The 14700-nt window shown below is 38.9% G+C and overlaps 1 protein-coding gene across 1 annotated transcript in view; it reads right to left on the bottom strand.

The window, feature by feature from the left end:
- The window catches only part of MTMR12 (myotubularin related protein 12), a 36516-nt gene that overhangs the window by 12574 nt on the left and 9242 nt on the right, over positions 1 to 14700 (bottom strand). Inside the window, exons 3-10 of the mRNA XM_052776908.1 lie at positions 14194 to 14333; positions 12277 to 12349; positions 10889 to 11019; positions 10117 to 10210; positions 7428 to 7551; positions 6160 to 6235; positions 3087 to 3193; positions 781 to 905 (exon numbers count right to left, since the gene is read on the bottom strand). Coding sequence (XP_052632868.1) covers positions 781 to 905; positions 3087 to 3193; positions 6160 to 6235; positions 7428 to 7551; positions 10117 to 10210; positions 10889 to 11019; positions 12277 to 12349; positions 14194 to 14333 — 870 coding nt within the window. The remainder of the gene's footprint in view (positions 1 to 780; positions 906 to 3086; positions 3194 to 6159; positions 6236 to 7427; positions 7552 to 10116; positions 10211 to 10888; positions 11020 to 12276; positions 12350 to 14193; positions 14334 to 14700) is intronic.

The raw sequence follows: 14700 nt of genomic DNA, 5'->3' as shown, positions 1-14700 counted from the left end.
CCCAGTGTACAGCATGCCACCAGACAGAGGTTATTGCAACATTTACCCTCATTATCTTGTAGAAGACCCACTGTCCAAAATGGCCCAATGGCACATTGCACAGTTGCAAGGTTCTGTGGAGCTTTTCTCATGCCAAGAGGCAAGGTCAAAGTACTGTTTCATAACAACAAAATAGAGTCCCAGCAAAAAAAAAAGTCTGAAAGCATAGATTATACTTTCACATGGCTCCCATTTTTACTCCTTTCAAGTAGACTTACTATTTACAGTAGTCATGTTTAGCCCTACAGCCAGAGTGACAGAATTTTAAGCAAGCTCACACTTCATATGTTTTGAGATGTGACTAGTTTGTAACAAAAGCTAGGGCAAAAATTAATTAGCCTTTAGACTCAACTCTTGACATAGCACAAAGGCTAAAAGGTTACACTTAACATTCAGTTTCAATGGACCACAGAAGACTGAAAAATCCTCTCCCATAAATTTCAATCCAGCTAGTGTATTCCAACAAACATTTAAACTCCATAGTCTCTCTCTTTAAAAGTAATTTTCAGACACTGTGACTGCTTAGCAAGAAGTGGTAAGTCTAAGAACTACAAACCTCCATTAACATGCCAGTCATAACCAGAGTCTTCAGTTACATATTTAAAAATCTGCTTTTAACCACCGTCAAAAGCAAGACAGCAATGAAGACAAGGACTGCATTCATGAGACTTAAAACAGCATTGTTATGCTTTGCATCTCAGTCACTTTAGAGACTAAAGATTACTTTAAAGTTTGACTTACCTATCAAAAACAGCTGTTTAAATTTTGTATATGCAGTCTGGATATCTTGCAGAGATGGAAGGCTGCTTGACAAGTCATCTGTCTTCAGGAGTTCATAGGGAGGTTTGCTAATTGTCTTATAGATTCTAAATCAAATCATCAAGAGATTAAAGCCTTCTACTTCACAAGTCAAATAATGCACCAACTATTATAACTGAAGACAAAGTTAATAGGTATGGTTTTAGAAACGGCTATATTACCGAAAGATATACACCCTGGAAAGCTAATGGCCTCCATGCATTAAGTACTGGCTGGAAGCTTGCCTACAAGCTTATGACAAGTTTTGTTGCTCTTAACTGTTACACCAATAAAATTATATTCCTGCATGATTGTGCATTTATGAATATTACAAGCATTACTGCATTTTTACTACTGCTTCTTTAGTATTATCTTCACTAGACACAACAGAATAACTTTACTAGTAGGCTATTTAGAGGTGAATCCAGAAAGAAGAGATGGATAGAAACACCCAAACCTCCCAGCAGACACTTAAAATTGTTCTTGACTTTTACCAACCAAATTACATTCTGATACCTAGCTGCCAGGTCTGCTAATGAAACACATGAGTAAAAGCAAGAAGAAAAATTTGGACTCACATGAGACAGTATACCTGCCTTGTACTTCCCTACGTATCTGCTATTTTTTCTCTAGGAGGAGAAGAAAAAATACCAGGCCAGATGAGCCTTTGGTTTGGACTCAGAACATCCCCTCTCATTCAGGCTCCACAGCTCAGATGAACATCAGCTTAGGAAATACCTCTATTGTCATGCTGGCTTTTTATGGTCAAGATTTGGGAAAAGTTGCTCTAGCTCATACTTCAGAAGTGAAGCCTTGCAGGCACTTGCCCAGACAGGACAGAGTACTTTGTTTCCCGTACGTTGCAGCACAGAAGCCTGCTTTAAGTGAGAACTACAGGCGTCCACATCAGAAATGCAGGTTACTAGACCTACTGGAAGATGCATCAGATAAGAGAATTGAGGGAAAGCAATCATTTGTCAATTATGATTCCTCTTCCAAATTGATGTAAACAATGTGTGGGACAATCTGGCTCTGAACAGCTTATTCAATAAAAAAGGCTGTTAATTGTAAACATCTGCTGTGTGCTTGAGTTCAGACTACTATTACAATGGCATGGTAACACACCCTTATGGACAATTTGTAGATATATTTTTAAATATTAGTGGTTAACCACCAGTACTCCATAGCAAAGCAAGCCACCAATACTGCCCCAAGTTCAGATGGTCCCAGACAAGGGATCAAAATATCAGTTGATTCCTTGTTACAGCTTACTGCTAGTTTTTACTTTCACATTATGAAATAGCATTAAAAAGTTTTAAGTAATGTAAACTTCCCCATTTCAGGGGAGAAACATTAGAGAATCTGCAAGAAGGGTCAAAAGCCTTTCCCATGCGAGTATTACTAATTTTATACACAAAAGAGGTTTTAATACCTAATCAAGTTATTTTCTGTTAGTTCTGTGTGATTAACAGGTTCTCCATCTATGAGGAGAAAGGAGCTAGTGGCGAAGCATTACGAACTATACATACTAGCCTGATCTAATAGCTTCCTGCTAAATGAGTTCTCTCCAGGACACCCAACAGGTTAAAAAAAGCCAGAAAAAAAGAGCAACAAGTCATTGCTGTAACTCTCAGCCAGGCAGCTGTGCTCTTGCCCTTATGTTAACTGTGGCATTTTTCAGACTGCTGAGCTAATTCAGCTCACCACCTCAGCTGAAAAAGTGCTGTCTGCCATGGCATCTGAAAGTAGCAGTAGTGAACTGCTACATTGCCTCAGTCATTTTAGGTCACTTTTATCTAAAGTTATTTAAGAACACAAATCTAGTTCCCAGAAGATTGCAGAGTTCAGGGAGATTTAAAACTCAGCTTGCAAATCCATGTTTAGAGATGGAATCTAAGTTTCTCTTACTTGCAAACACAGTTGAGCCCATCAGCTAATGATACTTTAACTGTACTTAAGACCTACAGGCTTTGGTGCTGCTTTACCTAATAACACACCACAGTTTGTACAGAGATTCATCTGATATATATATGCATTTCCGCAAATAAGCCTTCAGTGATGTTACAGTCCTGCACAATTGACCAATGCTGTTAGGCCAAGGGCTTAAACCCATTCCACCACAGAAAACTACTTTTAGATCTAGAACTTGTTTCCTGATGCGTGCAAGCTTAAAGATACAGCATATATGGAAAAAGAGAAGCAAGGTCCATACCAAGCAAAGTGTTGTGGACAGAATAGCTATTACTGACCCATCCAAGAAGGCTTTTTGCATTTGTGAACTGCTGTCATCCTGTTCTTTGGGAAATGCAGACATTTTGAGAAGAGCAGCACCGTTATGGCAAGACCAACACCAAATCTGCAGAAAGACATTTACCAGGTGATAAAAATTGGTAAACTGTCCCATACAAAGTATTTGCTTAAGTGACTGAGTGATTACAAGAAATTTCTCCATGCTGTGCTTCATTGAATTTTTGGTGTATTCAACAAACCCATCTGTAGAAGCAAACTTCTACATCTGCACCAAAACTACATGCCTCAGTACACTGTTATCACTTGCAAGTTTTAACTTAAGCTTTCTACAGGCACAGGGAAACATAAAATGTCAGACTGTATCAGAACATTACTTTCTCAACTGCCCTCATAGGTAAAAAAAATTGATCAAAATGCCTATGGCCACATTATGTTGGAAGATAGGCCACAGCAAGATAGCTCTTGTAACTCATATATTAGCCATCACTTCCTCCACACAGATACAGTAGTGTTTTTCTTACAGTTCAGCCTTGAGGCAAGCTACGCATAAAGGGTCATCTGGGCATATGAAATAAGATATTAACTCCACAACTAAATCAGATTGCACAGTTACAGGTATTCTTTTTAGCAAATCAGTCCTCAAAGCTTCTTACTTCCTTTTACACATAATTTCTTGACTCACACCTACTGCTTGAAGCTCTCAAGCTGATCTTTAAACTCACTTTGAAACTGGTAGTCAGAATCATTTTTATCAGGAATATTACACAAGTCAAATCAGGAAGTTAAAGTTCTGCTACCAATTTATACTAGCCAAGAGGTACACCTCAGAAGGATGCAGAAACCTCACAATCAACAAGAGTGGAAAAAATGGCTAAACTGTCCTTTCACTGCCATCTCAAACTGATTTAATATGGTGAAGCTATTTTGAAACCAGCATTCCCAAAAGAATCTGGTAATAATTAGAAGAGTTCTACAAGGCCTCTGAACAGTGGACAAGGGAAGAGGTGCTGATGTCATCTGTCTGGACTTCTGTAAGGCCTTTGACACAGTCCCCCACAACATCCTTCTCTGTAAATTGGAGAGATAAGGATTTGATGGATGGACTATTTGGTGGATGAGGAATTGGTTGGATGGTCGCATCCAGATGGTAGTGGTCCACAGCTCAATGTCCAGATGGAGATCAGTGATGAGTGGTGTCCCTCAGGGGTCCATACTGGGACCAGTTCTGTTTAATATCTTCATCAGTGACATAGACAGTTGGATCGAGTCGACCCTCAGCAAGTCTGCAGACGACACCAGGCTGAGTGGTGCGGTTGACATGCCTGAGGGACAGGATGCCATCCAGAGGGACCTGGACAAGCTCAGGAAGTGGGCCCATGTGAACCTCATGAGGTTCAACGAGGCCAAGTGCCATGTCCTGCACCTGGGCTGGGGCAACCCCCAGCATCAATACAGGCTGAGGGATGAAGGGGTAGAGAGCAGCCCTGCCGAGAAGGACTTGGGGGTACTGGTGGATGAAAAGGTGGATGTGAGCCAGGCATGTGTGCTCACAGCCCAGAAAGCCAACTGTATCCTGAGCTGCATCAAAAGAAGCGTGACCAGCAGGTCGAGGGAGGTGATTCTGCCCCTCTACTCTGGTGAGACCCCCCCCAAAGTACTGCATCCAGCTCTGGGGTCATCAACACAGGACAGACATGGACCTGTTGGAGTGGGTCCAGAGGAGGGCCACAAAAATAATCAGAGGGATGGAACACCTCTCCTATGAGGACAGGCTGAGAGAGTTGGGGTTGTTCAGCCTGCAGAAGAGAAGGCTCCAGGGAGGCCTTGTTATGGCCTTTTGATACTTAAAGGAGGCTTGTAAGAAAGATGGGGACAGACTTTTTAATAGGACCTGTAGCAACAGGACAAGGGGTAATGGTTTTAAACTAAAAGGGGGTAGATTCAGCCTAGATATAAGGAAGAATTTTTTTTTATGATGAGGGTGGTGAAACACTGGATGGAACAGGTTGCCCAGAGAGGTGGTAGATGCCCTATCCCTGCAAACATTCAAGGTCAGACTGGACTGAGCTCTGAGCAACCTGGTCTAGCTGAAGATGTCCCTGCTCATTGCAGGGGAGGTTGGACTAGATGACCTTTAAAGGTCCCTTCCAACCCAAACTATTCTATGATTCTATGAATGCAAGATGCAATTAAAAAAAAAAAAAACAAACCACTTCTGTTTCTGTGCAACAGCTGCTGTAATTTGTCTGGTTGACTATGTGAGAAAAAGTGAACCAAACTATTTTGAACTTCACTACCTGAAAGGACAAATTAGGCAGGACAGTACAATACTATCTTCTCCACAGACCAAGTAATTTAAGAGCATGAAGAGAACATGGTTTTCCTTGGAAATTTGATGGACATGCAGCAACTAAGGTAAGACCTCATAAGTAAGGTTACTTTGCTTCTTGTTTCTACCTACTTTGTCTTACTGCTTCTTGAACTCCAGTACAAGGTAGGAAGCCAAAGCCAGCTTGCTACAGGGTGCAAAACAGTATATTTACCTTCATTTTCTGTTGAGACTGTGAGAACTAGTTTTTCAGTTAAGCTACTTGGCTTCGTAAAAATGCTGCATCATCACAGCCATACTACTTACCAGCACCCAAGCTAGGTAACTGGAGGTATTCGGCTATACCTGTATGTGCGTGGTCTTTACCTCAGTATCCAAATAGCATTTCAAGCCCTACATCCTACCCCAGTTAGATGGCAGTCAGTACTCAGTCTCATGAAAAACAGGCTGATGAATAGACAGACTAGTAGTATATGTAGACTATAGGACATCAGATACCTGATGTAAGTAAGTGAGGACTGTGAACCATACATATATATTTTGCTTCATACTGTTTCGGGGAATACAGAATACTTAAAGCACTTCTTGCAACATGTTTCCCCTTCTATAGATGACTAGGCATACATGCGAGCTGTTAAAAACAAACAATTTCTGAAAATAATATGCAGTAATATCTGAAGGGCTAGTTGAAATTTTGTCTTCTCAAGAAGTTTTCTTACCCTCAGCCATGCATATATACTTACAGGAATGCCTCTGCCTTCATACTTCCAGATACTCTCTTCAGAAACGCATATGGGAACAACAAAATACAAAGGCAGCCTAAGACAACAAAAAAAGAGTTTCTTGCACTTAAAAACCGAACCATCTCCAAGCTCCTTTTAATGATGGTGAGTGTTCTAGCCCATATGCTAATTATATATTCAGTCTTACTGCTACAATAATGTTTCCTACTAGATAATTATATTGCCCTGAACAGCCTCCCTTTATTTTCAGCTGGATAAAGTATTTTCTTCCAATATTGAGCTCTTCATTACTTTCACTGCAACATTCCCCCGCCTTTCCAAGGCTCCAATTGAGTCCTACAGTTAATTTTAACATCTAAGACTGATTGCTAAGACTGCCTCGGTTCTCTCATTCTTTGCTGTTTCAAAACATGCCTTTGTAATATTAGATAACTAGTTATGTTTCAATGCCTTGTAAGCAGTTTGCATCACAATCCAAGAATGTAATTTAATATACCATGAATTTCCAGTGTCAGCCAACACTATTTATGTTCAATATCCACAGAAGCAATAAAAATAAATACTTAACCTCAGCTTGGGTCTCTCAAGACAGAGTTCTAGAATAAATAGTTAAGACTTCTTTGAAAATTGGTGTTTGTTTCCAAGGTCTGTGAAACCTTTCAGGATTTGACTATTAAACAACAGTAGTACACAAAGCCTTGTATACATCCTAAAGGGTTTACCGACAGATATACTTAGCTAGACTGGTAGAAGTATACATCTCTAAACTTCCACTAAAGGCAACGCAACTTAACTCCTATCAGCATGTTTTGGAGATACACTTTAAACCAGTTACTCTTTCTCCACCCAGCCCCCCAGCTAAACCAGAAAATCAAGTGCATTTAACTTGGAATTTTACCAGAGTAAAGGTACAGGACTGAGAAAATGTCATCCTAACCAGTATGACAGAAGCGTAGGCACCAGACCTACATATTTTCTATTCCATTTTGGAAGTGGTATTCTTCACCTCCAGAGATATTCAAAGCTTGACTGACCAAGGTCCTGAGTAGCCTGAGCTAATGTTGAAGTTAACCCTGCTTGAGCAGGGGTTGTGTAAGGTGACCTCCTTGAGGTCCCAAATCAAAGTATCCCATAAATCAAAATGGAAACCAGATCCTAAAAAAAGCCTTGAACAACTGTATAATTCTCAGCATCAAAGGCAGCACTGATTTTGGCAAGTCTTAATGAGATGTATATCCAAGGTTCACTATTAACCATAGCAAGCTTACTTTTCAGAGACTCTGTAGCCTTCATTGGTAGTCACTGCTTTGTATTTTGCATTCCCTTTGGTCCGCTCCAACTCACCACGCCAGTCCTCAAGAGTTTCAAACATCACTGTTTGGTTTCTTCCATCTGTCAGACATCAATAATGGTAACTTTGCAGACTATCAGGAACTCTAACACAAAAGCATTCCTAAATCAAGTAGTTAGTTTTCATTAAGGTAAGCAAGAAAAAACCTCTTGTGTACAGAAAGCCTCAAGTCAAAGATAAAATACCTTTGTATACCATGCTACTTCTGTCTGATCTTTAAGAACTCATCTTCTGTCAAATACTGCTTTAACTAATAACTTCAGGAATAGTTTCTCCTACAGAAATTAGTCAGCTCTTATGGAACTTCCATACAGTTGAGGCTGTCCTCGCATTGAGCCTAAAACCCAGGATGCTGTGCAGCAAATACCATTATATACTAGTGCATCTGACTGGCATCTAACACTATAGGCTTAAATATAGAATTAACAATGATACCAAAAGCCTTTCTGCAATTCAGATACTGCATTTCATTTAAAGTCCATTCTTTTATAATGGATAGGAGTTTTGCACTGAATAGAACATTTCAGGGACTTGATAAGAGCAGAAAATTTATTACAGCAATTCAGTCTCAATCATTTCAGCTGAGAACTTTTCCTGTATTTCTATTTAGCCACCTCAGCAACAGTTATGACAACAGGTTGATTTAGCCTCAGATCTCGTATAACCACCATATAATTTATGGAGTACAGCCAATTGTTTTAGGCATCCATCATAATTAAGTATACTGCAACATCAGCTAACACTTAAACACCAAACAGAGCTAGAGTTTCCACAGAAGATACAATGGCAAGTTGAAACTTTCCACTGTAAGAAGATAAGGTAGATGAAAAATTTATAGCTGGAAACAGAACATTGTTAATGAGCTCTAAGGGACAAGTTAAGATTTTAAGAGTATCAGACCATAAGAGTCATAAAACCCAAGTCTGCTTGGTTTGGCCTACAACAACTTTATAAAGAATGAGACCTAGGCATTTATTATTGAAGATAATTATTAAAATATAGAATTGGGCACAACACTTCAATGTTGCTATAAAGACTAGGCTTCTCACACATTTGATTAGTCTCTACCTGGAAAACCTTACAGTCTTTCTGATGTTTGTAGTTTAAACTGAATACCAGTTACAGACAAAGTCTGCAGGAACTACCTGAGCCAGCAATGTGCCCTGGCAGCAAAGGCAGCCAATGTATTCTTGAGCTGCATTAGGAAAACCACTGCCTACAGGTTGAACGAGGTGATTGTTGTTCTCAGCTCAGCACTCGTGAGGCCATGCCTGCAGTGCTGTGTCCAGTGCTGGGCTCCCCAGTACGAGATAGGCATGGGCTTGCTGGCCCAAGTCCAGTGAAGGCTCATTAAGATCATTAAAGGGCTTGAAGCACCTGATACAAGGAGAGACCAAGAGCTAGGATCATTCATCCTGGAGAAGAGAAGGCTCAGTGGGGTACAGAGGGCCAAGAAATATTTCCAGTCTGTATAAACACCAGAGCGGGGTGGAAGCAGTGGAGGGGAGTAAAGAAGATGGATCTAGACTCAGTGGTATCCAGTGACGTGACAAAAGGCAGTACGCACAAGCTGAACTACAGCAAATTTCATTTAAATATAATAATAAACTTTTTCACTGTGAGGACAGTCAAATAATGAAACAGCCTGTCCAGAAAGGTTGTGGAGTCTCAATCGTTGGGAGATACTCAAAACCCAACTGGACATGATCCTGATAAGTTTGCTGTAGTTAACCCTACTCTAAACAGGGGCAGATGGACAGTAACATGACTAGATCTCCAGAGGTTTCTTCTAACCTCAATGATGCTGTAATTCCTTGACATACTTTGATAAGTGTCCAGTTAATACCTTTGGCACATCAAAACTTCCCTCTGTGAAAAGAATAGGCATTCCTGGTGCACTAAGAATCAGGTTCCTAATTCAAAACAGTGCTATTACTTCAGCTGAAGTCTGAACTATGAAATGCTAGAAAGTGCACTGACAATTTTTTTATCTTGAATTTTGCAGCTTACTACATTATTCAGCCAAGTTTGATCAATTGGGAAGATTACGTAATAAGTTACCTATAAGAGGAAGTCAGATGTCTACTGGAATCTTGCTATGCAAACCTATGCTTTTTTTTTTGCAGTTGCCTGGGAAAAGCAGATCGCTTGCAAGTAAGAGCAAAAAGGGAAATACTTTGTTAGATGCTACTGAAAGTGTAATAATTTAAGAATTAAGAGCAGGAAGTTTTGTTCACTGCAATAGTACAGAAAAAACACATTGATAAAATAAGTAAAATATTTTCTAGATGAGAGCGGTCTAGTCAGAAGCACATGAAAAGCATTTGCACATATTGATCACAGTAAGTTTTGAATCCGGTGATGCTACTCTTGCTCGGAAAATTTCTGTGCAACTACACTGAAGGACACAGAAACCAACAGTAGACAATTCAGAAATTTTTAGCAACAAGTCTAACAATGTATAACAAGAGAAAAATGAATCTTCTGAGGCTATCTGCCAGCAGGGCAGTCACAAGCCGAGCACAAACTCAGCTACTAAGCATCCCAAACTGCTAAGGAACTAACAGTATGCAACAAATACAAATCAAAAATACGAAAACATTTACCTGTGTTGTTTGGGGCAGCTGATGCATAAGAGAACAGAAACAAGCGTTTAAGCAGCTTAGGAGTCTGGCTATGATGAACTATACCACTGACGATCTAGGAAAGGACCAAAAATTAACACCCAAACACAGACTGAGACTGTCAGTGCAAAAAATGTGATTATTTTTTTACCCCCGCTTCCCCACCTCCAGGTTTTAAACAAAACTGTTTAATGGCTTCTACCCCCAACAGCTGAAAACTGACTTTTAAAAAACTTTCTCTGTTGTCTGCAAGACACTATACCTACTTGGCTTAATGAGCAGTATTATACAAGTTCAACTTCCAGAATGACTCTTATTATTTAAATAAAGGTAGTAGACTCCTAGTTTGGAGTTCAGATTAACCTGTCAAAAGAACTCAAGTTATCAGGAAAATAATTGCTTTCATACAAAAAACGCTTTAGTCTAAAACATACTAAAATCATATATCACAAACAGAACAGCTTTACAAGTTTGCCTGAGCTGAAGCTAATTTCACGTAGTACTCTAAAACTCCAGTTTTCTTCAAAGAGCCAGTGCATCTGATGTTTTTAACTGCTACATACATAACGATGTTTAAAGAGTAAGGTTAGCTAGAAATCAAAGTCTTTTACCTTCTCTCTCAATTGGGAATGATTGGAAAACACTTCAAGTTTAAGGGATCTCTCAGGGTGAATTTCACCCTTCCCTCATCCCCACAACTAAACACTCAACACTAACCTTAAAAAAGAAAAACAAATTAAGTTACTATGCTTACTCTTTTCACTTCCTCTTCTTTTGTGTATCTCAGACAGAAATGAAATACTCTAAGGTCTTTACAGTAGATAATTAGCTTCTCTGGGTATTTTCTCAGCTGTCCAGTTAGAAGTTTCTTTTTCTCATCATAAACTGCAAAATTAAAAAGTCTAAGTAAATATCAAAAAGGACTTTGACATCAGTTGATAAAGCTATTCCTGCCTGACTTTTCAAAATTCTCAAGAAACTAATTCAAGCCCAAGTTTTAGCAAGTCAGAAAAAGCATCCTACAACACACGCTGGCAAGCTCTTGTGCTAATATACTCTTTTTTTTTTTTAATGCACTCAAACTACTTCCTGCAAGGTAGAAACCAAATTTGCAGCAAGCCAGCTGTTCAGTGATTATTTCTGTTCACATTCTGACTGCATAGTCAGTTCAAAGTTCTGATATGCATAAAGAACATAATTTAGTAGTTTTGCCCAAGGGAAAGTCCCCAAACAACTGATATCACTCTAAGCTTCTAAAAAAAAAAAAATTTTTTTTTTTTTAAACCACCATAAAGTCCCCAAGAGAGCCCTTTGTTCAATTCTGTTTCAGGATATATCATTTCACAACTTCAAGTGCTGCCAGCTAGGGCATTTTATATGAACCTGAACAGTCTCATAACTAGCTTCCACTAGTCTCCCCCTAGTCCACTCCTTCACAAATCCACACCACCATTCATAAATACTCTGAATACTCTAGCACTAGTCCAAGGTCAGGCTTCTCAATAAAGCCTTCCCCACTACTTACAAATTACCAGCCCCATTCTCATTTACCTTTCTTAGCAATACAGGCATACCTGTAAGCCCTGCTGCAAAACACTCACTGATTTACTTAGAAAACGAGGTTTTAATTTACATCTCCTTTGATATTTTGAAGACATCATGAATCTCATAAAACAATGTTGCCTTAGACAAACAAAAGGCATTGTTTGGGAATTTGGTACCTGTACTGCTCTGCACTGCTATTGCTCAAATGAAGTGAATACCTCCGTATTTATAGAAATAGTTGATACACTGAAAGATCCTTGTGGACCAATCTTAGTCAGAGATTTTTCACAGTACACTCTGCTTTGCTTTGAATCATGACATTTTGAAGGAATTGTTTTGTCTGTCTCAGCAAGATAATTAACAAAAATGTAGCTTTCACAAGCTTGAGGGATAAAACTAGGTTCTGATAGATCTCTTATCTGTCATTTCATCATTAAATATAACTGCAGCTGTTTTTTCTAGACTACCCAATCCTAGTTTCCAAAGTGACAACTCTATCAGTTTTCTGAAAAGGATGTAAGTGTACAAAGAGCACAAGTGCTGTAAGACACCTAGAAGTATGAGGCTTATTAAACCAAGAGGAGAAAGCTGACCTACCTCCATAGATTTGGTCTACACATTGCAGGGTTATGTCATTTTCTCCTACAATCTTATTCTCAAATTGTGGCTCCTAGAACATGAAAAAAGTTCTTAAAAATATCACACTACCAAGCAGTAGCACCTTCTCACAAGTAAAGGATGTATTCAGTACACATTTTACTATCAGCATTGCTACTTATTCTTATAAGCTGTGTAAGGTGGAACACTGAAGAACAGTTATTAAAATACAGACAGATGCAGGTTACACAGGCATAGTTTATAAACTGCAGATCCAGTTTTATTTAAGTCTCAGCCATGCTTGAAATGTAGAGTTATTACTTTTCAAATGCTTCAAAACGTGCATTTCTATTGAGAGTCACTTTTCAAACTAGAATCATTGCAGTAAACAGGAAATACAGTAACTTGCTGTAATCCAAGCCCTTTTATGACAAGTTTCCTTGCTATGGGAACCTGGCAGGAAATAGAAAATCTCTTAAAAGAACAAGTATCCCAAGAATATTCCAACGTAACAGCCAGATTTATCACTGGTAAAATGAAGACACACACAACCCAATTCTCTTGTCTACTGTTTTGCCAAACTTGAAGTGATTTGCAGCTCCCTTCACTTTTATCATTCCCTGAGTTCCGAGTTAAAAATGACATTTGAGTAATGCCACTATTAAACATTGTTATGTTAAATAGTATTACCAGAAGGCTGATGTACACTACATCAGCAAATTACATTTTACATGAAGACAGCTGTGAACAGAGTTAACCTCATTCAAGTTATTTCCAGGTCTGCAGCACTGTGAATCAGGTGGCTAATATTGAACTTTTGTTTAGAGAAATATAATTGACTTGGCATGCTACAAACCCAAGATTTAAAGTTAGTGATGGAACAGAAATTAGCATGGTCACTACCAACTTTAGCATACATCTCATGCAATCTGTGGAAAGGGCTCTGCAGCTCTGTCCCAATTAACTCCACAAGGTCCAAAAATCCATATTTGGCTGCAGGAGCCTTAGTTTAACATTTTAACTCCCTGAAATTTCACCCCAAGAAACTTCAGACTACAATCAACGCGTGTCAAATCAGATTCTTCTCACTATTCTTCAGCCAAGTTCACCTTGCACTCAAGAGCTATATAATAGTCTCTCCTTCATTTTTATCGCTTAAATGGACCAGACCATTACAGATGCTTAAGCACATCAAAAAAGGTGTGGCATTACCATTCCCCTTTGACAGCTCAATTTGAGCACCTAAAACAAAGGAAACAAGATTCAACATATTTCTAAGATTTGGGGACTTTTTAGGTTTTTTATGTTTGCTAGCTCAATAGTACCAGGTTTTTAAATCTTTGCTGTCAACACCTGACTTTGAATGGAATAATTCAGAGTTTTACCAAGCCAGACAAACAATTTTCTAGAGCATTTCCACTGAGTATTAGCTTACTCAGTCTTGTGCAGCCCTGAAATGGTTCTGCAGAGGTAGCCCAAAGTCAAGTCAGACAGATGTTATAAAACATTAGAAGTACGTTTGACACTCACACTTTTGCAATTGCTACTAGACAAGCAGTCAGAAATCAGGTTTAAACAACCTGTTGATTTAATTTTCAAAATAATTAATTCTTTTAACTTAAGCTTCACAAAATTACCAACTCACAAGACATGAAGAGTTATAAACTATGTCTAGTGTAAGTGTCCACATACAGCCTTGCACCATTTTTACTTAAATAATCATTAGAGCTTGAGGAAGCACCTGCATAGACCAAGCAGATGCAGTCTGATTAAAATTAGTCTGCACCCATTAAAACTATTTTATAAATCTATATTCATTCTGTATCCTTATATAAGGGAAAGATATGAATATTTAGTCAGAGACACTACACGTCTTCAGAGCCTGTTTGGTCATAATTAGAAGACTTGTCTTCCTACATTATCATCTGAAGCAGAATTATCATCAAGGAAAGCAATCTTGAAGTTTGTGCACACAAGTTTCCCATAGGTGCCACGATTTGACCCATCTTCTTGTATATACTTGTATACCGTGCTTGCCTCGCAAAGCAGCAGTTCACCTGTATAAAAGAAACACTGACTTGCAACATAACCGATATTTATAATTGAATTATTTCAACTGTTATCTTAAACTCAGCATTAACTTCCTGATATCTTCAGGCATACAGTTATGAGAAGCTATTTCATCACTGTTATACAAAAAGACTTAGAGTCAGCTCCTGGAATCAGTACACTCAGAGCCTTCCAGGTTATTAACATTAGTCAAGATGGACTGAACACTGTTCAACTGCACATGTTTAGGAGTTCTGTAACCAGAGGTACCTGTATCATGTTCTTCTGCCACTTAGAGTAGGCCAACACATGGAGCTGCAAAGAGCAACCATATGAGTGTGTAGTCAAAAAAACCCAGAAGCTCACCAAAGAGTA

This window comes from Harpia harpyja, chromosome Z (assembly GCF_026419915.1).
Source record: "Harpia harpyja isolate bHarHar1 chromosome Z, bHarHar1 primary haplotype, whole genome shotgun sequence".
Lineage (NCBI taxonomy): Eukaryota > Metazoa > Chordata > Aves > Accipitriformes > Accipitridae > Harpia > Harpia harpyja.
The sequence above is the reverse complement of the archived record's forward strand: the minus strand, read 5'-3'. Positions and strand labels throughout refer to the sequence as shown.